This window comes from Triticum urartu, chromosome 3A (assembly GCF_056163025.1).
Source record: "Triticum urartu cultivar PI428250 chromosome 3A, HENAU_Tu73, whole genome shotgun sequence".
In the NCBI taxonomy this organism is placed as follows: Eukaryota; Viridiplantae; Streptophyta; class Magnoliopsida; order Poales; family Poaceae; genus Triticum; species Triticum urartu.
In genome coordinates, this window is record NC_141875.1 from 727,870,291 (window position 1) to 727,891,134 (window position 20,844).

General features: G+C 49.8%; 1 protein-coding gene across 1 annotated transcript; it reads right to left on the reverse strand.

Moving 5' to 3' along the window:
• Positions 1–8,497: 8,497 nt before the first annotated feature.
• Positions 8,498–9,494, reverse strand: LOC125549449 (uncharacterized). The gene has a single exon (XM_048712858.2). It carries the CDS (start codon positions 9,286–9,288, stop codon positions 8,734–8,736), a length of 555 nt encoding a protein of 184 aa, XP_048568815.1. The 5' UTR covers positions 9,289–9,494; the 3' UTR covers positions 8,498–8,733.
• Between the last annotated feature and the right edge of the window lie 11,350 nt (positions 9,495–20,844).

Genomic DNA, 20,844 nt, shown 5'->3' on the forward strand with positions numbered 1-20,844 from the left:
AGTGGGAAGAGGAAAAAGGCTGCTGCGCCCCCCTCCCCTCTAGTCCGAATTGGACTAGGGAAAAGGGGGCCGGCCACCTTTCCTACTCCTCCACTTCCTTCTCCCTTCCTCCCCTCTTGGTGGACTCCTACTAGGACTTACACCTGGCGCGCCTCTCCTAGGGCCGGCCTCCTCCCCCTAGCTCCTTTATATACGGAGGCAGGGGGCACCTCTAGACACACAAGTTGATCCACGTGATCGTTCCTTAGCCGTGTGTGGTGCCCCCTGCCACCATATTCCACCTCGGTCATATTGTAGTGGTGCTTAGGCGAAGCCCTGCGACAGTAGAACATCAAGATCGCCACCATGCCGTCGTGCTGGCGGAACTCCTCCCCGAAGCTTTGCTGGATCAGAGCCCGGGGATCGTCATCGAGCTGTACGTGTGCTAAGAACTCGGAGGTGCCGGAGTAACGGTGCTTGGATCGGTCGGATCGGGAAGACGTACGACTACTTCCTCTACGTTGTGTGATCGCTTCCGCAGTCGGTCTGCGTGGGTACGTAGACAACACTCTCCCCTCTCGTTGCTGTGCATCACCATGATCTTGCGTGTGCGTAGGAATTTTTTTGAAATTACTACGTTCCTCAACAATGCTTTCATCATAATAAAATTGCTCATCAAAGCTCGGGGGACAAAAGATATCACCTTCATCAAACATAGCTTCCCCAAGCTTGTGGCTTTGCATATCATTAGCATCATGGATATTCAAGGAATTCATACTAACAACATTGCAATCATGCTCATCATTCAAATATTTAGTGCCAAACATTTTGTAGATTTCTTCTTCTAGCACTTGAGCACAATTATCCTTTCCATCATACTCACGAAAGATATTAAAAAGGTGAAGCGTATGAGACAAACTCAATTCCATTTTTTATAGTTTTCTTTTATAAACTAAACTAGTGATAAAACAAGAAACTAAAAGACTCGATTGCAAGATCTAAAGATATACCTTCAAGCACTCACCTCCCGGCAACGGTGCCAGAAAAGAGCTTGATGTCTACTACACAACCTTCTTCTTGTAGACGTTGTTGGGCCTCCAAGTGCAGAGGTTTGTAGGACAGTAGCAAATTTCCCTCAAGTGGATGACCTAAGGTTTATCAATCCGCAGGAGGCGTAGGATGAAGATGGTCTCTCTCAAGCAGCCCTGCAACCAAATAACAAAGAGTCTCTTGTGTCCCCAACACACCCAATACAATGGTAAGTTGTATAGTTGCACTAGTTTGGCGAAGAGATGGTGATACAAGTGCAATATGGATAGTAGATAATAGTTTTTGTAATCTGAAATTATAAAAACATCAAGGTAGCAAGTGATAAAAGTGAGCGTAAACGGTATTGCAATGCGTGGAAACAAGGCCTAGGGTTCATACTTTCACTAGTGTAAGTCCTCTCAACAATACTAACATAATTGGATCACATAACTATCCCTCAACATGCAACAAAGAGTCACTCCAAAGTCACTAATAGCAGAGAACGAATGAAGAGATCATGGTAGGGTACGAAACCACCTCAAAGTTATTCTTTCCAATCAATCCGTTGGGCTATTCCTATAGGTGTCACAAACAGCCCTAGAGTTCGTACTAGAATAACATTAAGACACAAATCAACCAAAACCCTAATGTCACCTAGATACTCCAATGTCACCTCAAGTATCCGTGGGTATGATTATACGATATGCATGAAACAATCTCAATTCATCTATTCAACCAACACATAGAACCTCATAGAGTGCCCCAAAGATCTACCGGAGAATCACGACGAAAACGTGTGCCAACCCCTATGCATAGGTTCATGAACCCGCAAGTTGGTCACCTTAACATACATCAAGTGGCACGCGGTATCCCATTGTCACCACAGATATCCACGACAAGACATACATCAAGTGTTCTCAAGTCTTTAAAGACTCAATCCGATAAGATTACTTCAAAGGGGAAACTCGATTCATTACAAGAGAGTAGAGGGGGGAAGAAACATCATAGGATCCAAATATAATAGCAAAGCTCGCGATACATCAAGATCGTATCATCTCAAGAACACGAGAGAGAGAGAGATCAAACACATAGCTACTGGTACATACCCTCAGCCCCGAGGGAGAACTACTCCCTCCTCGTCATGGAGAGCGCCGGGATGATAAAGATGGCCACCGGCGAGGGATCCCCCCTCCGGCAGGGTGCCGGAACAGGGTCCCGGTTGACTTTTGGTGGCTACGAAGGCTTCTGGCGGTGGAACTCCTGATCTATCTTGCGTTCTGGAAGTTTTAGGTCATGTAGGTATATATGGGTGCAGGAGGTACATCAGGGGAGCCACGAGGGGCCCATGAGACAGGGGGACGCGCCCTAGGGGGGCGCGCCCCCCACCCTCGTGAGCACCTCGTTCCTTCCTTGACGTGGGGTCCAAGTCCATCAGGTGTGTTTCCTTCCAAAAATAACTTCTCCAGTTGATTTCGTTCCGTTTCGACTCCGTGTGATATTCCTTTTCTTCGAAACACTGAAATATGCATAAAACAGCAAATCTGGGCTGGGCCTCCGGTTAATAGGTTAGTCCCAAAAATAATATAAAAGTGGATATTAAAGCCCAATATTGCCCAAAACAGTAGATAATATAGCATGGAGCAATCAAAAATTATAGATACGTTGGAGACGTATCAGTGGCCGGGGGTGCGGCCGGCGCGGCTGGAGGAGGCCGGCCCGGTGCTGGAGGAGTCGGCGCTAGTCGACTGGGTTGGCCGCCGCCCCGTCTGGATGGTTGCTGTAGTGCCTGGGCCCGCTGCTCGAAAGCCCGGGCGTAGTACATGGCCGTCTGGAGGTCGGGGGGATCCCGAAGCTCGACGTCCACGCGAATATGGTCCGGCAGACCGCCCACAAATAACTCGGCGCGCTGAATCCTGGAGACGTTCGGTGCGTGGCACGCCAGGGCCTGGAAGCGGTCGGCGTAGTCCTGCACCATGGATGTGAAAGGTAAGCGGTCGAGGGCCGCCAGTCGGCTCCCGCGGATAGGAGGCCCGAATCGGAGGAGATAGAGCTCCCGGAAGCGCTCCCATGGTGGCATGCCGCCCTCGTCCTGCTCGAGGGCGTAGTACCAGGTCTGCGCCGCGCCTCGGAGATGATAGGACGCGAGCCAGGTACGGTCCGAAGCGAGCGTCCGCTGCCCATGAAAGTACTGCTCGTACTGGTTGAGCCAGTTGAGAGGGTCCTCCGTGCCCTCGTAAGTGGCGAAGTCCAGTTTGGCGAACCGAGGGGGTGTCGGACCGCCGTGCCCGGGGGCTGCTGCAGTCGGCGGCAACGTGTGTGCTGGGTCGGGGATCTCCGGGCCGTAGTTCACCGAGCCGGAGGGATGGTCAAACAAAAGGGAGGACGTCGGGTGTTCCGGCGCCGTGGTGTACACCGGGCCCGGAGACGAGCCGACCGCCCATGCAGGAATTGGCGATGGCGATGGCGGAAACTGCACCTGATGCAGGGGCCGACCAGTGGGCCTAGGCGCGGGTGGTGGTGCTGTTGGCGGTGGCGGCGCCTGGTGGTGCTGTGGTTCCGCAGCCAGCGTCGAGGTGGCCGGCGGGGGCGCCTGTAGAAACTGATGGGGAGGGCCCCCCAACGGTGCGGTGGTGGCCGGCCACGCTGGCCAAGGGGACCCCGTGGACGGGTAGTGCTGCAGCAGCAGCGGCGGCGGGGGCGCCCCTTCGTAGGGCGGCTGGAAGGCCGGGGCGGGCCACTAGAGCGGCGGCGGCCCGTAGGTGGCGGTGGCGGCGCTCGGCGGCGGGGGCTGGTTCCCGGCGAGATAGAGGTTGATGCCCTTGACCGCCTGGATGAGCTCCCGAAGGGTGCCCGACACCTCCTCGGTGGTGGTCGGCGCTGGCGGGTGGCGGTCCCGGACGTGATCGCCAGCATCGGCGCGGAAGGGGCTGGCGGTAGCGTAGGTGGGGCGGTGGTGTTTGGCAGCGGCGGCGGTGATGGAGGAAGCGACATGATCGGTCTGGTGTCTCTGGATACCAAATTGGTAGGACTAGGGTTCCTACCAGGCCTTCGGCGTAGGTTATATGGACAAGGAGGAGGGGGACGAGGGCTGGAGCGGGCGCGCCGGCAAGCGGGCGTCGTCGCGGCTAGGGTTGGGTGCGGCGGCGGCTAGGGTTCCGGCTCCTTGGGGAGCCGGGCAACAGAAGATTATGATATCTTTATTGCTTAATCTCAAACGGTGTCTTACAACTAGTATTTATAACTTTAGCCTAAGATAACTTGCCTAAGATAACTTGTGGGCCAAGCCCCTAATACTAATGCCCGGTGGGCCTCTTCCTGGTATAGACCAAACCGGTCATAACAGACATGGTCCATAAATGTTGGTTAGGATCCATTTGTTCCCATTACAGTTTGTGGAAAATTCAATTGACAGTGCAAAGGAATTCTGTAACATCATATGCCCTTCAAAAAAATTGTCATTCCAAGCCACCAATAAACCACCTAATGCTCCCACAGAAGGCAAATATTCGAATTTATTTAATCTTTTGGGCATTGCATTTCTAAGAAAAGCCGAGTCTATTGTTTGTCTCTTTGTCTCTTGTAGACAGACAATGTCACATTGTGACTCTTCAATCTTGTTATTAAGCGCTAACCATTTATGTTTATCTCCCATCCCTCTGATATTCCAATTCAGGATTTTCCATTGTCTATTCATTGCATACATTGAGTTAACCATAATACTTGGCTGATTGTGGCCTTACTTGCTTGGAAATATGACAACATAGTACCCACATTAAGGTAGCAATCAGTTTTACATGCCAAAGGACCATACCCAAAAGAAAATTGATACTTAATAGATTCACATTTCCCATTACCACCAGAAAGGTCTAAACTTATTATCTTCCACCCAAGAGACCCAAAATATTACAGTTGCATTTGACTAGCTGTTCCATAGCCTTCGAGTTCACTTCTTCCCTCCTTCAGCTTCCTTCTCCTTGCTAGCCTCCTTGGACTCCTTTCTTTTATTGGGCTTGCTCTTCAGGATCTCTTCAGTGGTGTCCTTCTGTGGCACCTTGCAGAAGGACATGTTTATATTCTTGACAATTTTCCCATCAATAACAGGAGGATCAACATTACATGATATGCAATTTTTATTTACACATGTGCCTCTCTTAAATCCTTTTTGCAGATCATAAATTCTTAAGCTCCTCCTTACCTCTGTTTCACCAGTGGCCCTTTTCCCTTCCTCTTCTTGTTCACATGTAGAGCATTGGTTGTGGATGCCAGGTTTCCTCCCTCCTCCTGTTCACAATGAGTCATGCAGTTACTCTAAGGAGTAGAGAAATTCACAATGCCATTATGTGAGGAATTTTCTTGTAGGGCAGTGTTGATAAGACAACTCGGCATAGAAATTGAAGTACATTTCTCAGGAACAACAAAAGGTATTAAAACTTTATTTTATGTCCCCATAACTATGATATTCCACATTTGTGAAGAGAGGAAATCCTTGGCCCAATCAAATCTCTCTGGAGATAATAATGCCATTATGATAAAATTCACCCAATCAAAGGGCACATTTGTTACCTTGCAATTGGGTTCTGAAGGTGCAAAGTGTGACTTCCACAAACTCAATCCTTGCGAACCCAGAGCTTCCATGTCCTCAGTCCCAAGAGTTAGGTCTCCTGAAACCATTAGTTGCAGGACAGGATCATTAACTTCATGAGAGGAAGAAATTTGCGGATCTAGTATTTCCCTTTTCCCTCAAAACTAGGGGGGAGGGAGCTAGAGGAAGATTCAGAGATGTAAGAGGAGCTTTGTGCTGAACCTGAATCCCTATGTGGTGAAGCCGCTTGCACATTTGCCAGTTGTGCATCAGAGTAGAGCAAAAGCTCCTTTTCCAGAACAGAGGCCTCATTGAGAGCCCTAAACTCTCCAGATTGAGAGACAATCATAGTACCCTCCTCCACCACTTTCTCTTTAGTAGGTAGAGCCACAGAGATAGCCATACCAGTCTGAGTATTTGCTAGTGATTCCTTCATAGACTATGAAGCTGGGAGGAGAAGCTCGGCTGACATGAGACTTAAGTTGAAAAAGTTTCTGTCCACCTCTTCCTGGGAGAGCTAACATTTTTAAAAAGAGCAGTATCCAAGGCTCTATCAGGACTGGGAATGGCAGCAACCATCTCATGAAGTTCATGGACTGTAAATCTTTAATTTCACGATAATATTTGGAGATTTTTTGGACGAATTTCGGCAAAATCTTTACACCCGACCGACAATTTGAAATTTTCTTTCACGACTAGCTTCATCTCACCGTTTTCACGTGACTTCGTATTGCACTTTCTTCGTTTGTCGGTCGTAGACAAGTAGATCTACATTTCTCTAGTGGACTATACCAAATACATATGTGTGGTGTTCTTTTAATGACACTCCTTAATCTTCTTCACCTAGACCCTTCTAACCTACACTGCGGTGCTTCGATTCAACATAAGTTGCACACAAAAAAGATGTGCAACGACATTGTGGCTTCATTCAGACGATCAGTTTGTAGGTTCGTTGACTATATATGTTCAAATTCATGTTCGTGTTTGGAGTTATTTTGGATGAATTTTGTCAAACTCGTCGTGCACGGTCAATCATTTGAAATTTCTTTTGATCAGTAGCTTCATCTCATTGTTTCACACGACTCTTGTATTGTACGTTTTCTATTTCGATGGTTGTAGACGAGTATATGTATATCTCCCTATTGTGTTGTAATAAGGTATTCATCTGATGGTTTAGACGAAATCCGGAGTGGACTCTTTCCATTCGTACTGATCATCGTCAACCTTGCAACATGGACGGCATGTCATGCCCGGCACCACCGCCGGCTTTGTTCCCCTCGGCCTCCTCGCATGCGGCCTACTTCACTAATGCCACCATCGCACACAAACTGCACTTCTCCTCCTTGCCCTCTGCCTTGGCGCCCTCCTCCCCATCCCTTCTCGCGGACTTCCCCATAATGGCAGCACTAGGAACTAGTTCCCCGTGCCTATGACTCCATGCTCATCATGTCTAATACGGCGCCGCGACCATCGTTCACCCCAGTTGTCGAGGCACTCTAATGTAACTCTATGTGTCATGTATAACCGTTAACTCTTAATCATATTCACTTTATGCAACCAAAGACCATGTAGCGCATTAACCCAGCCAACACAAGCCACCAAAAGCCAGTTTATAAATTGCTTCTCTAAGGCCTTGTACAATGCTAGGTGCTTACAAAAATAAACTGGGTTTTTTCTGAAGCACCATTGCCTATTTTTACATAAGAGACACATAATTAAGTATCTACACTTTACAAATAAGCACGGGTGCTTGAAGAAATATCGGTTTATTTCTCTAAGCACCCCGCCTAAGCGTCTTGCATTGTACGAGGCCTAATGTAGCCAAACTGTATGTGGTCTACCAAACTGCATGCAAAACGTGATTTTTACCATGTATTTACTCAGTAAGGCCTAACTAAGTCACAGACACAAAGAGGAAAAAAGGGTAAAACCTACCAAACATGACCCTGTAGAAGTAGTACCTCCATCCGGTTTATTGATCTCATTTGTATTTTTTGTTCAATTTTGACCATCGATTTGACTAACTATATATATGTTATGTCACAAAACTTGTATTGTTAGATTCAATTAGAAAAGGTCCCCGATGATGCTATTTTGTGGTATGTATCTTATTTTTTGTTAGTTATTAAATCAAATGCCAAAGGTTAACAAAAAAACAAGAGAAACCAGTAAAGCCACTATCTGCATGTCGTGGTTTTGCACCGTGAAACAACAGTTGCGCCATCATCCGCATCTATCTGCATGTGTCCCATCCCCTCTCCGGGCCGGGCGGTGCATATATCCGGCCAGCTGCTGCTGGGTGCCCCTGCTTTGTCCACCACGAGACGCCACTGCGCACATACGCGTTCTGTGGGAAAGGATGGTTCGCCTTGAGCCAGGCAGCCAGCCAGCGTCACACCCCTTTCCATCCATGGAGAGATATCCGAGTGGAGAAGATGCTTGCTCCACCACGCGCCCACAGCTTGGCTGATGGCACATGGATCCCTCGGAAAATCAAGGTGGGCGCACGGGTTCCACTTGTTTCTCTTCAGCCTCTCTGTATGTAATACCACGTTAGCTTGAAAGAGTACAGTTCAATATTGACACCGTTTTTTTAGTACTTCCTTCGTTTCAAAATAAGTGTTTTAACCTAATATAACTTTGTTAATAGTGCGATAAAATTGAGACACTTATTTTGGGACTTGGCGAGTCTGTGTTTTGCGAGGAATGGGACGCATTGCACAAAGGAAAAAAGAAGACTGTCGGCAGCGACGCCACTCAAAGTTGACATGCATGCACGGATAGAGCAGAGGGAGTGGAGTAACTCCACTCCGCATGCAGCGGCTAGCCACGCGCTAGCTGTGAAATTAAAGTCCGCCAAAGAATTGGAGCCCCGTAATTACTCGCCGTCCCGTTCCTGCTCCGTAAAAAAAGGAAAGATGAACTGTCTGTATGTAGTATTAATCTGCATGCATGTCCATCCATCCACTCCTGCCTCCGGAAACAAGGAGGGGAAAGAAAGAATTAGTACTGACTAGCCAATCCTATCATGCACGCCTTGCTTCAACAGCCGCTGCTTTCTGCTGCTGCTGATGCGCGAAAGAACCCAAAGAAAATTGTCGAATCTATGACACACAGGGAACGAGCGGCGCATCGCCGGCTAACTAACTGGCCTCGCCGTGCTCCGGCTGGTCTGCTTGCTCTCCATCGTGCGGCGGCGAGGCCGGCGGCGTGTAGAACGGCGTCTCGGGCTCGGCGCCGTACTGGCTCTCCACGTCGCCCTCCGTCTCCGACGCCTCCTCGATGGTGTAGAGCGCGCGCGACCCGGGGCCGCCGAACCAGCGCTCGCGCCACGCCGCCACACCCTCCTCCTCGTGCCCCGCCTGCTCCGCCGCCGCCGCCGGGACCGCGAACTGTTCCAGCTGAACCTCTCCCTCCGCCTGGGCGGCGTCGTCCGTTGACGGGGACGGAGACGCGGACGCGGAGGCCGCCGGCTCGACGCGGGAGCGGCGGCACCAGACGCGCAGGGCGTGGAGCGCCCGCCGCAGCCGCTCGACGCGGCGCTCCTTCCTGCTGGCGTTGGCACCGGCGCCGGGCTGCTCCGAGACGGGCAGCGGCCGCGTGGCGCCGCCGCTCCAGCGCCGGCAGCAGATCACGACGGGGAGCAGGAGCGCCGCGGCGAGGAGGACCACGAGCTCCGCGAACACGAGGCGCCTCATGGATCAGCCCACAGCCAGCCTCTTGCTGGTGGTACCAGGACTAGGAGTGGAGTGAACTGCTGGGGGTTCTGCTGGTACTAGACGGCAATGGAGTATGTGAGCCAGGGAAAGAAAGTTTTTGTCTTTTGTCTTTGAGAGCGGCCTCGCTTCGCTTTGACTGGACTGGACTGGACTGCACTGGGGAGGAAGAGAGAGAAGAGGTTTGGCTTTGGGTGGTGGAGGCTTTGGCTTTGGGTGGGGGCTTTAAAGGCTTTGGCTTTAAGTCGAATGTTCACCGGCGGTGGTTGGTCAGGTGGAGTCACTGCTGCTTTTGCCGTGCTGCTTTCAGGTGGCCACCCCTGAACCCCAGGGGCATTCTGGGGATTTCCTTCAACTGCTTTCTTTTGTGATTTTTCTTTTATGGACTATGAGCTGGAGCCTATGAGGCTACATCAACAAGTAGCAAAAAAGCGTAAATACACCCGTATGCATCGAATGCAAACAATCTTACATAGAAGACCCCCATAAAACAAAATAAAGTAAACATAAGGGTCTACAGAGGTTGTGTGTATCATGGTTACCACATATCATTGTGACTAGAGATGGACGACAAGGCACAAATGACCATTTTCCCGAGAACTCGAAATTCCTCATCACCCAAAGACTTTATGAGGTGCAGTAGCCACACACCTATTTTGGAGGACATACTCATATACCAGATCTAACCCGCCATCGAAATAACACAGCCTAGGGGGCGTCTCGTGCTTCTCTAGCCCTGGATTTGAGACTGTTAATAGACACCACTGTCGAGGACAACACCTAGTTCTTCCCAACATACACACACGTGTAAATACCACAAATCAGTCCAGAGATCATCTAAACGGCATCACGTCGTGATACCATTAACGTTTACTTGAGGGGCAATTTTGGTTTTTCCACTTGCTGCTTTCTTTGGCAATTCTTTACGAAGTACGAGCTGGAGCATACGAGGCTACATAAAGGAGTAGCGGAAGTGCGTAAATACGCCTACATGCGTCCGTTACAGACAATCTTACACAAAAGTCCTCAAAAAAAATAAGCATAAGGGTCTACAGTGATCTCTGTGTCTACCACGATTACTGTGCCGTCGTCACGCCTAAAGATGGATGACACGACACGGATGGACATCTTCCTGATAACTCGAAAAGCCTAGTCACCCAATGGCTTTATCACGTGGACTAGCCACACACCCATCTTGCGGGGCATACTCATATACAAGATTGAAGTGATCATCGAAATAATACACCCCAGCAACGCCTCATGCTTCTCTAGCCCTGGATACGGAACTGAAACATACACTCACATCTAAACATCGCAAACCACTCCTCCGGAACTGAAACATACACTCACATCTAAACATCGCAAACCACTCCTCTAGAGCTCTTCTAAAGGTCACCACATCACAAGCGCTCCTCCATTATACCGTTAACGTTAACTCGCTGGCAGTTTTTGGTTCTGCACCTACTGCTTTCTTTGAAATTCTTTCATCGGGTATGAGCTAGAGGGTAAGAGGCTACATCAAGATGTAGCAGAAGAGTGTGTAAATATGTGTGTATACAGCCGGTAGAAACAACCTTTAGACAAGCAACCGTTGTACATGCTAGGCTTACCAGGTTTAGGGTGTTTCGTGATGTGACAAGCAACCATTGTAAATTGCCAAAATCGTGTACGAATTCGAGCTCTTGCACCGACGAGATGAACCTAGTCATGCCCTTCGCACCGCCTAGGACCCACTAGTGTGTCGAATCCATCGAACTCGAAGGCCAGCGCCGCCATCCCCATATTCTCTGTCAAAACCCCTGCGAGCCATTTAAACCCTAGATCCATCGTCATCTAGTCTAGATCCAACAACTATGATCATATCACTTACTCACTGAATCACTATACACGTGGGTCGTTGATCTCAGATATGACGATCCACAACAAACCACTTAAACGAATTGGTAACGACCAATCAGAAGCCACCACGTGTCCCCCATTTTAACTTAAATTCTTATAGCCGATTTAATCTTTGTAACATTTGCTAAAAAGCCCCTCGAACTTTTAACCTTTATAAATTTTTATCCATAACTCCAATTGAGTTGATTCTTTTTGCATACTGATCTCTTCATGGGGAGCACTATTCACCATAGCCACTTATTTTACTTTTGCACATAAGTCTACATGAAAGTGGATCTTCTTGCATGTTAATCCTTATGATGCAATCTTCCAAATAGGACCTTTAGTTCCACAAATATAACATTTAAAATTTTATTTAACCAAAATTTGGCTGCATATCATAAACTACTGCCATGGCAGTCTTTTTGAATCACTCATTCAAATGAGTATATTATATTTTGCTTTCAGTTCCAAAGGACCACAAGAATCTATTAGAACCTTATCACCTAAGTTTGAAACTTTTCGAATACAAATTCGAACCTTATTGGACCTAGAATCCAAACCATAATTCCAAATCAGATTAATATTTTTTTAATTGGTTCATATAATGACCTCAACCTATTTGAACCATCTCGAAGCCAAACCTAACATATCATCTTTAAATATTTCAAATTTGAATCCAAACCTTGTTTGAATTACAAATTTCAAACCCAATTGAATATCAATTGAATATAAATTTCAAATCCTTTTCTATAGTGATTCATTTGTGAAACCCAAACCATTCAAACCTTTTGAATTTGGTAAGGTCATTCAAAATCAAATTTGAATACGAACTTGGTGGATCATAGTTCATAAACCACACACCGGGTTGCAATGATTCCTTTTGCATATTAAATCCATTGCAAATGAAAACCCAAACTCTATGAATCCAATAATTAAACCCTACCTACACAAAGGCCTAAGCGTTGACCTAATGACATTGACATTGACATTGAATTGAATTCAATCCTCAATCCACTACAACTTGAAATGCAGTTTTCCTACCAAACGATCCTATTTGCATGCGAACTCTTAAGTGATATGCAAACCATTGATCAACTTGTATGGTGTTTCTGAAACAACGTTCACCCTATTCCACACCAAAGTGAAAAGCTTGTGAAGCCATAGTTTTTCTCTATTGACTTTTAGGAGTTGGTTCTTACACCTATCACCTCATAACCCTATGAAGAGCTAAACCACACACCCAACTTAGTTATGTCATTTGATTATTTGTATGGTATGTTGTTTTATGTGAACTCTTTTTATGATAGATTGTTCGAACACCAGAAAGTAGCAATACCAGGAATGCAGAACCTTTGATCATATCAACTACTATTTTCTTGCATGTAGGAATTTTGATAGGAGTACATGTCAGAAATATTTATTGTACTATGCTAATTAAAACCCATAGAATAGCCATATGATCTTACCTTGCTCCTTGCCGCCAACATGAAGACTTTGCTTAGCTTGTTATGAAACAACGGGGTGGGAACACACAAGTTATCAGAGGTTGATATGTATTGATTACTACTTAATGCCAACTTAATTAATGACTCAACTGAGCCGATTGGCATCGATTGGGACTACGATAGTTTGTAGGCTAGGACCGCCACCCAGAGCAAACAGATTGCACAGGTTTCAGTTAAGTAGCTTCCATGTGTAACCACGTCTTATTATGGGCTCTGTCTTGACTAAGTAAGTTGCGGGGAACCTCGTCCGGGTAGAGCAGCTGATTTAGTAGTTGGCAAGTTGGTACTTGTTTGCGAAGTTGGCATAGGCTACTGCCTCTGAAAGTTCTCGTCGTGGTCTGCATGGCTACTCTACATTTGAGTACAGTGGAAAAAGGTTTTGATTGGGTCTTGTGGGTAAAGTACACAAACTTATTGAGACTGAAAAAATCGATCTTGATTAGCCGTGTCCATGGTTATGAATAATTTTGAGCAACTTGGTCACGAGCTGCCTAGAAGATCTCCTCGGCTTAAATTTCTCAACTAACTTTTTGGGTTCAACATGGGAACATGACCTCTCTTGGTGCATTAGTGGGAGGACCTCATTGAGATTGTGCTTTCAGGTCTAGGGTTGTTGATGCAATATGCCCAGTATAATTGAGTAGATCCACCTATTACAAAGATAGGATAAAATCTATAGTGCCTTCCACAAAGAACTCAAGCCTCCACTTATCCCAAAAGCATGAATAGTATATTGTACTTACTGGTGAAACTTGCCAATACATTCAATGTATTGCCCCTTGTGACCGCAATGTATCATATTGCAGGACTTATGCATGATGAGTAAGGATTATGAATTAGGGATACAATGACATGTGACATCATGAACTGTGGGTGCTAGCAATTGACTCATGGGCTGGCATAGAAAGCACATAGATTCAAGTCTTTATCAGGGACCGGGTTGTCACAATGACGGACAATGCATACGGCCATTTTCTCAGGAACTCCTTTTTTTATGAGTAATATTTTTTTCTCAAGAACTCGAAACCATTGTTTCCCAAAGGCTTTAGGAGGTGCTGTAGTGATGCATCCATTTTGAAGGACATACTCGGGGAATTCTTAATTAGATAGTAGAGTACTCCCGCCGTTGCCAGTATAGGTGAGGCGCTGAGCTGAGTGCAGAACTGGAGATATTATTGTACGTAGTCCTTCCCACTTCCCGGCCAGCTTTAACGAAATCTACGGTGCAAGCAAAGCAAAAGGAAGGACCCGTCTTTAAACAACGGCCGGCGTTGAGGGGCAGTACGGTCATCTAAGCGGGCATAGGTGTTCCCTGTCGCTGGCGAACCCTGGCCCACCGGACATGGCCCCGGCTGTCACTGTAGAGTGGTAGATGAGATTGTACGCTCGTATATATGTACTGTACGTATTGGTACGCCGGAGGAGGTTGATATGGCGCACGCGGTAAAGTCTTTTGTGACCCATGTGTGACTGCCTGCCTGCCTCGAGATCCGGCGACGGCGCAAAGGCATCTCCGTGGATGCCCGATAATTCTACACTTATGGGCAAGCTGACACGGAAAGCACCTACGGACTACTTCTCACCAATCTTTTTCTCCCCTTGATTTCCAGCACGGGTCCCACCCCCTCCTTATTTCCAATCAAGGTTTCACACTTCAGTCCGTAACTTCAATCTGTAAAAATCCATCCGTAAGTGTAGCATTTCTTGTGCATGCCACTGCCAGAGAGTGAGCTTCACTTCCGTTACTACTACTCCAGTCCGGCAATGGCACATGCACATCTCCGTGCATGCATGCACGTCGCATATAATTTTTGCGTCGTGTAACAGAGAGAAAAAGCATGAATCTGGGGCTGTTGTGCGCTGGTAAGTGGTACTTTGATGCTCTTCATCCCCTTGTTAGAACCACATGCATGCATGGCCGTGGCATGTTAATTCGATGCTGCCTTATTGGCACCGCCTGACCCAGTACGCACCATTAGGAAGAGGCTGAACTAACTTCCACAGTACTTAGATCCAGCTCAACGTACTGCCAGTACTGCTAAAGCTCCCTCATGCATTGCATTGCATGCATCTCTTGGGTTTGATTGCCGTGTGATATCCAGCTCTTCAATAAAACACACAGTTCGGTACAAGGAAAGTACACAAGCCTGCCTCCTGGTTACATGAACACGAGTACAACTCATGATAGCAATAAAATCATTTCGAATTGTCCCTCCCTTATAAAACACGTTGAAAGCTTTGTTGGGGCTGGCTAGGCGACCACATCGCAGCCAATCCTCCATTACACCGTTAACGTTAATTAGGGGGCAGTACCTTTTGGTTTTTCCACCAGCTGCTTTTTCAGGCAATTCTTTTAGGGCTCATTTGGTTAGGGCATCTCCAGCCGTTCGGCCCCCAGGGCGCCTAAATAGAGTGGCCTGGGGGCATGCCGGCGCTAGTTCGGCCCCTGAGGGCGACCTAGCTCCCAGTCACGCCCCCAAGCGCCGGTCCCAGGATGCGGGAAATTTAAACTTGGTCGTTCCCGTTCTCAAAAGACGCCAAAAATCCGGCGATCGGACGTACTCTGGCGTTATAAAAAACAGAGCGCCGCACGCCGCAAGTTCGCGTGCGCAATGATTCACTCGGCGGGTTCGGCTCCAGGCGTTGGCGGAGTCGGCGTGCGCGGGCTCGGCAGTGTCGGAGCTGCTTCGGTGCTGGGCTGTGTCGGCGCGGCTTCGGCACTGCTGGGCGGCGATGTAGAGGCGTCGTTCGGGCTGGCGTCCGTGTGGTCGTGGGCGCGGGAGCTTGCTTCGTCGGCGTCGTCGGCGTTGCCGTCTACATCTGGTTCAGGATGAGGCCGCGCTCCGCCATGTACCACGCCCTGAGCTGCTCGTCGTTGCTCTGGAGCATGTCCGCCCCGCCCATCAGAAAAGCCATATCGGTGTTCCTCTTCTTCGCGGCGACGTTCGTCCGGAGCAGGTCGAGCTTGATGGCGCTGTTCTTCATCAGCGACGACCACCGCGCCTCGATCTTCTCTTCACGTAGGACGACCCGGGCCTGGGCGTCGGCGAGGCAATGCTCGATGGACTCCTGCACTCGCGCGGTTGCCGTGTCGGCGTTTTTCCCCTTCTTTGCCAATTTGTGGCCGTCCGGCCGCCCCTCTGACGCGTCCGGAGTCGTCGCGTCCAGCTTGTATGTCTCCTTGGCCTTATCGAGGGTACGTCGGACTTCCGCCCACTTCTCGCACTTGTCAATGCGCTTGTAGACGTGGAGGTGCTTGAAGTCGGCGTTTTGGTTGTCGCGCCGATACGTGATGAACATACGCAGCAGCTGCGCGGAGGAACAAACAGCGGCGGGCGTTGACGACAAAGAGATGCGGGCGAACGGCGTGCGTACCTGATCCTCAACGCTGGCGCCGCTCTCCGGGCGAGCCGCGACCTCCTCGACGATTCCATGCCATTTGTTGCACGCCAACTGGATACGCCCCCAATGGTTCGCCATCGCCTTGGAGCCGCGCTGCATGTAGACGCCTTTGAAGTACGGGTCGACGAGCTTCCGCTCGTCGAACTCGGCCTTGATGCGGTCCCAGTACGTCTCGAAGCTCTGTTTCATGCCGGTGGTCGGGTCGAGGCAGACGACTTTCCATGCTTCGGCGAGGCATTCCTCCTCCTTGGATGTCCACTTGATGCGCGCTTCGCCTGTCCTAGCCGCCCGCTTCTTCTTCTGGCGCCCCTTCGTCGGATCAGGAGCTGGCTCCTCCTCCTCCTCGTCCTCGTCCTCGTCCTCCTCCTCGGATTCCTGCGCTTCGTGCGCGTCCTCGCCGTAGACGTAGCCGAGTTCGGCCTCCATGTCGCCGCTGAGATCCACTACCTCGTCCTGGGTTGCGAACCCGGGAGACGCGGCGGCCGCGGTCGATCCTGTCGCGATGATGTCGTCCATGTCGGCTCCTGTGTCGTCCGTGTCGCCGAGGTGCGAGAAGGGCAGCGGCCCACGGCGGAGATGGGGCGTCGGTGTGGTCGCGTAGGCGGCGGGCGGCGAGTAGTTGTATGAAGGGTACTGCACGCCGACGAAGGCGGGCGAGGGTGTGCGCGTCGCGGGGTGGCCATGGGGGAAGGTCACGTTTGGGTTGAACCCCCCGTGTGCGTCGCCGTCGGCGTAGCCGGGCGACGACGATCCCCATGGAGATCCGACACCTTGCTGTCCCCAGGGCGCGTACTGGGCGTGGCTGACGACGGGTGGATTCATCATCCCCGCGTGGTCGACCGATGAGGAAGACGCCGCCGCACGCGCCGTGTTGTCGCGGGCCTTCTTGGCAATGGCCCTGTTCCGCCGGTCGGTGGTGACTGCGTCGTGTCGCTGAACTTCCACCCTCCACTCGGCGTTCGACATGCCCGGTGACTTCGATGGTGGCGCCCTCGGCTTCCTCTGCTTCGGCTGGGCCATGGTGCCAGTCGTGGTTGCCGCCGCGCGCGGCATGTCGTACTTCTTCGGCGGCATGGCGGCGACTGGAAGGCGAGGTGGAGGGGGTTTGGCGGGAGAAAGGGAGGGAATGGCGGGAAGAAGGCGAGCGAGCGGAGGAGATGCGAGGGAAAAGCGTCAAGAAGCGGCGGGAAAAGGCCCTCGGGTCGCCGCCAGGGCGGGCCCACGCGCCTTTTTCGCTTGTGCCGGCTCCCCAAGCGCCCCCAGGACGCCGGGTTCGGTCTGGATCCGCCGGCACCAGTTTTGACCTGAACCGACGAAAAACGGGTTTCTGAGAGTACGATTGAACCGTTTTTTTTACGCCGGCGCGACAAAATCACCTAAGAAGAACCTGTTGGGGACGCGGCTGAAGATGCCCTTACAGGGGATCCTCATAGGATCCATGCCTCTTCCCTGGGTGGAGAAGCCACGGGCTTAATCAATCCTGAAAAGCCCACCGCTGTATTTGGGGACCCACAAAATCGGGCCACCCCCCGCCTTCCACTGTCTTTCCTCGGGCGAGACTTCCATGCCTCGAGAGGCTGGGGAGGAAACACCCGCTTGCTCCAGCAAAAAAAGTGGCGATGGAGCTGGAAGCCACTCCCCATCCATCCTCCCTCCAGCGCTTCACATCTACGCTTCGTCCCTCCGGCGGCTGTGATAGAATTTTTCCGGGGAATCTCATGTGCACGTGAAAATTATCTCTAGGGGCTTATGGCCCTGGGCTTTCTTCCCCTTGCTACCAAACAATGCCTTATGGAGTATGAACTGAAGCGTATGAGGCTACATCAAGTAGTAGTGGAAGAGTGTAAATACAGGCGTATACATCCGATACAGACAATATAATATAGAAGACCTCGGAACACGAAATAAGATAAGCATACATGTCTACAACAACCTTTGTGTATATCATAGTTATGGGCCATCACACATAGAAATGGACGACATGACTTAGATGGCCATCTTCTTGAGAACTCAGAAGGCCTCGTCCCCGAAGGCCTTAGGAGGTTTAGTAGACACACTTATTTTCGAGAACATACTCATATACTAGATTAAGGTCGTCGCCGAAATAACATCTCATGCTTCTCTAGCCCTTGATCTGAGACCGCCGATAGGCGTCATCACCAAGAAATACACACAGGCTCAACTGACGCACATGTAAACACTGCAAACCACTCATAGAGATCCTCTAAAGGACACCAGCATGTGGCAACCACTCCTCCATTATACTATTTGTTATAATAAATCCGAGGTGCTTCATCAGTTTACCGAAGACCGAACAATCACACGAAACACGACACCAAGATTTGTTAACAAAGTTCACCATCATGACTGCATTCCCAGGCCTGACTACGGGCGCTCCTCCCCATGATACGGCTACAATACCGCACCCCGGCCATCTGGGCGCCGGCAAACTCCGCCGGCTCCCCCGCGTTCCCGTGCTATTATGTTGGCATAGGTTACATCGTGTGTCTACCCCGATATATATGAGAGGCCTGTGATATAAGTATCCTATTAGGACATAACTTCTACCTTGTCTACACACAATCCAAAACCAAGTTCAACTGTAACCTACCTTGTACAATAATATTCGACACTACTCTAACAAACTCCACCTTGGCGAATATTCTTCTCCATCTTGAATTCATCCATGCGTCGAACCTCCATATACATTAGACTTGAGATACACTATGAGCACCGCCGCTACTCTCAGACTCCATGTGACTCCACCTGCAACTATACTCCCTTCTCGTCTTCTTAGCAGTCAACGCTCGAGCAAAATTAAGTTCCTCGTTACTCTACCTTGTGCTCCCAACTTTCGAAGTATCCGTCCAACGCCATCACACACCGATCGCTCTCTGTGTGAAAGTGAACAACTCACATATTGGACGCCACATATAAGAGTTACCCGAACTCCACGTCATCGCTCTCCTTGACACTTTGTCTGAAACTTGAAGGAATTTCACCGCCGCCCTGTGTCACCCTGAGTCAAATTCGCAGTTGTCTCATCCTTTTTCCCGGATAGTCTTTGATATGTCCCATAGCTATAGCACTCCGCCTCCTTCTATACTTGTCATCCGCACTTTGCCATGTGTACTGAACACCACAGAATATACGACCATGTACTCTCTCAGCTTTTGACAATTTTATATTTTCCGCCACTTTCTCAGATTCTTCATGATCAACTCCTGTCCATCAACCGCACCGATAATCCCAGTCACCAACTTGAATCTGGTACTCGTAAACACTGCTTCAGCACCCCCTGCACACTTTGTCTAACAACATATCTGACCACCGGTGCCCTGGCCTGTCGCTGTGTCCCATGCTTACCACACGCCTCGCCGCTATCACCGCGTCGAGCCTCTGCTGTCCTAGTCGAGTCTCCCGGGTAGCTAGCCCCCACTGCCTCAACCCCCACTGCAGAGAACCACCGATCATCATCGACCGATGTCGAGTATCACGCCTCCATCAGACCACTGGTGCCCAGTCCGAGCCACGCGTCTCTCGCTATCTCGCTGAAATAGGCTTCGACTCTCTGTTAACTTACGCCGTAGCCCCTCCATCAGCTCAGAGTGAAATCATCCATCAGACTCCAACTTCACCTTCAACCTGACTCCATGGTGGTTGTACGTGCCACCCCTGCGCCCTGTCGACTCCAAACTTTCATGTGCACTGTCTTGAATCAACCCTGCACAATAGTCTGTCGAAGCCGCACAAGCCCTCAGGCCTGCACCACGCGTTTCCATGCCCCAGAAGTCGGCCACCATCAGCATCACGCTCCTATGTCGTCGTCGCTGAAATCACCACCGTCTTCTGCTTTTGACCAACATCCATGTCGATCCATCAGACTGTCCAGTCCGACCCAGCCGAATTATCTGACTGCAACCATGCTTCACCCTGGATCGTGTTCGTCTCGCACAACTATGCATTGCCTTGACGCCCTGTGTCTGCATGATCCTGTCACGGCATGCTCCAGACTCCTCAGTGCCTTATTCGCACATCGCCAACCTCGCCACCTGCACCATAGATCCTCACGCTACCATCCATATACACAACCTGTGTACAAAGAAATAAAGCCCAAAAATCCACCACATGAGCCTTCCTGTATACACTTATCCGTGAAGATCAATAAAATAAACTCCCAACTCCACGTGTGTTCCTGTAGGCTGTAGGTCTAGCTTTTCTCTTCTTCCGATGGATAGCACCAGTCTCCGTTGCGTAGCTCTTTTTCAAACAAATCACATGTCGTTGCATCCTTCGGCTCAATAGTAACCACACCGTAGCACCGATCCGCTTCTGCCGCAACCTTGCCTGCACACGCCCGTGCCTGAGCCGCACCAGGCGTTTGCCTTGCACCCAAGCATCCGTGGCACCAGCACAGCCTGCTGCCTTGTACTCAGCCTGATCGGTCTCCACGCAATTGGCAGCCACCGCGCCATCCGCAACTCTCCAGCAGCACACCAGCCCGGCTGGGCCTTGCCACCCTCCTAGGCCGCACCAGGCCACCACGCCGTGATCCAATCTCGATCCAACTCGTCGAGTCCTCTAGAACACGCCGCCGCCACTAGTTACCAAATCTTGATCCAATTTCGCTCCTGGCAGATTGATAACAGACAACATTATTTGTGCCTATGAGTGTCTTCACTTTATGAAGAGGAGTAAATCAAAATCCAACAACTATTGTGCTCTAAAGCTAGACATGATGAAGGCTTAT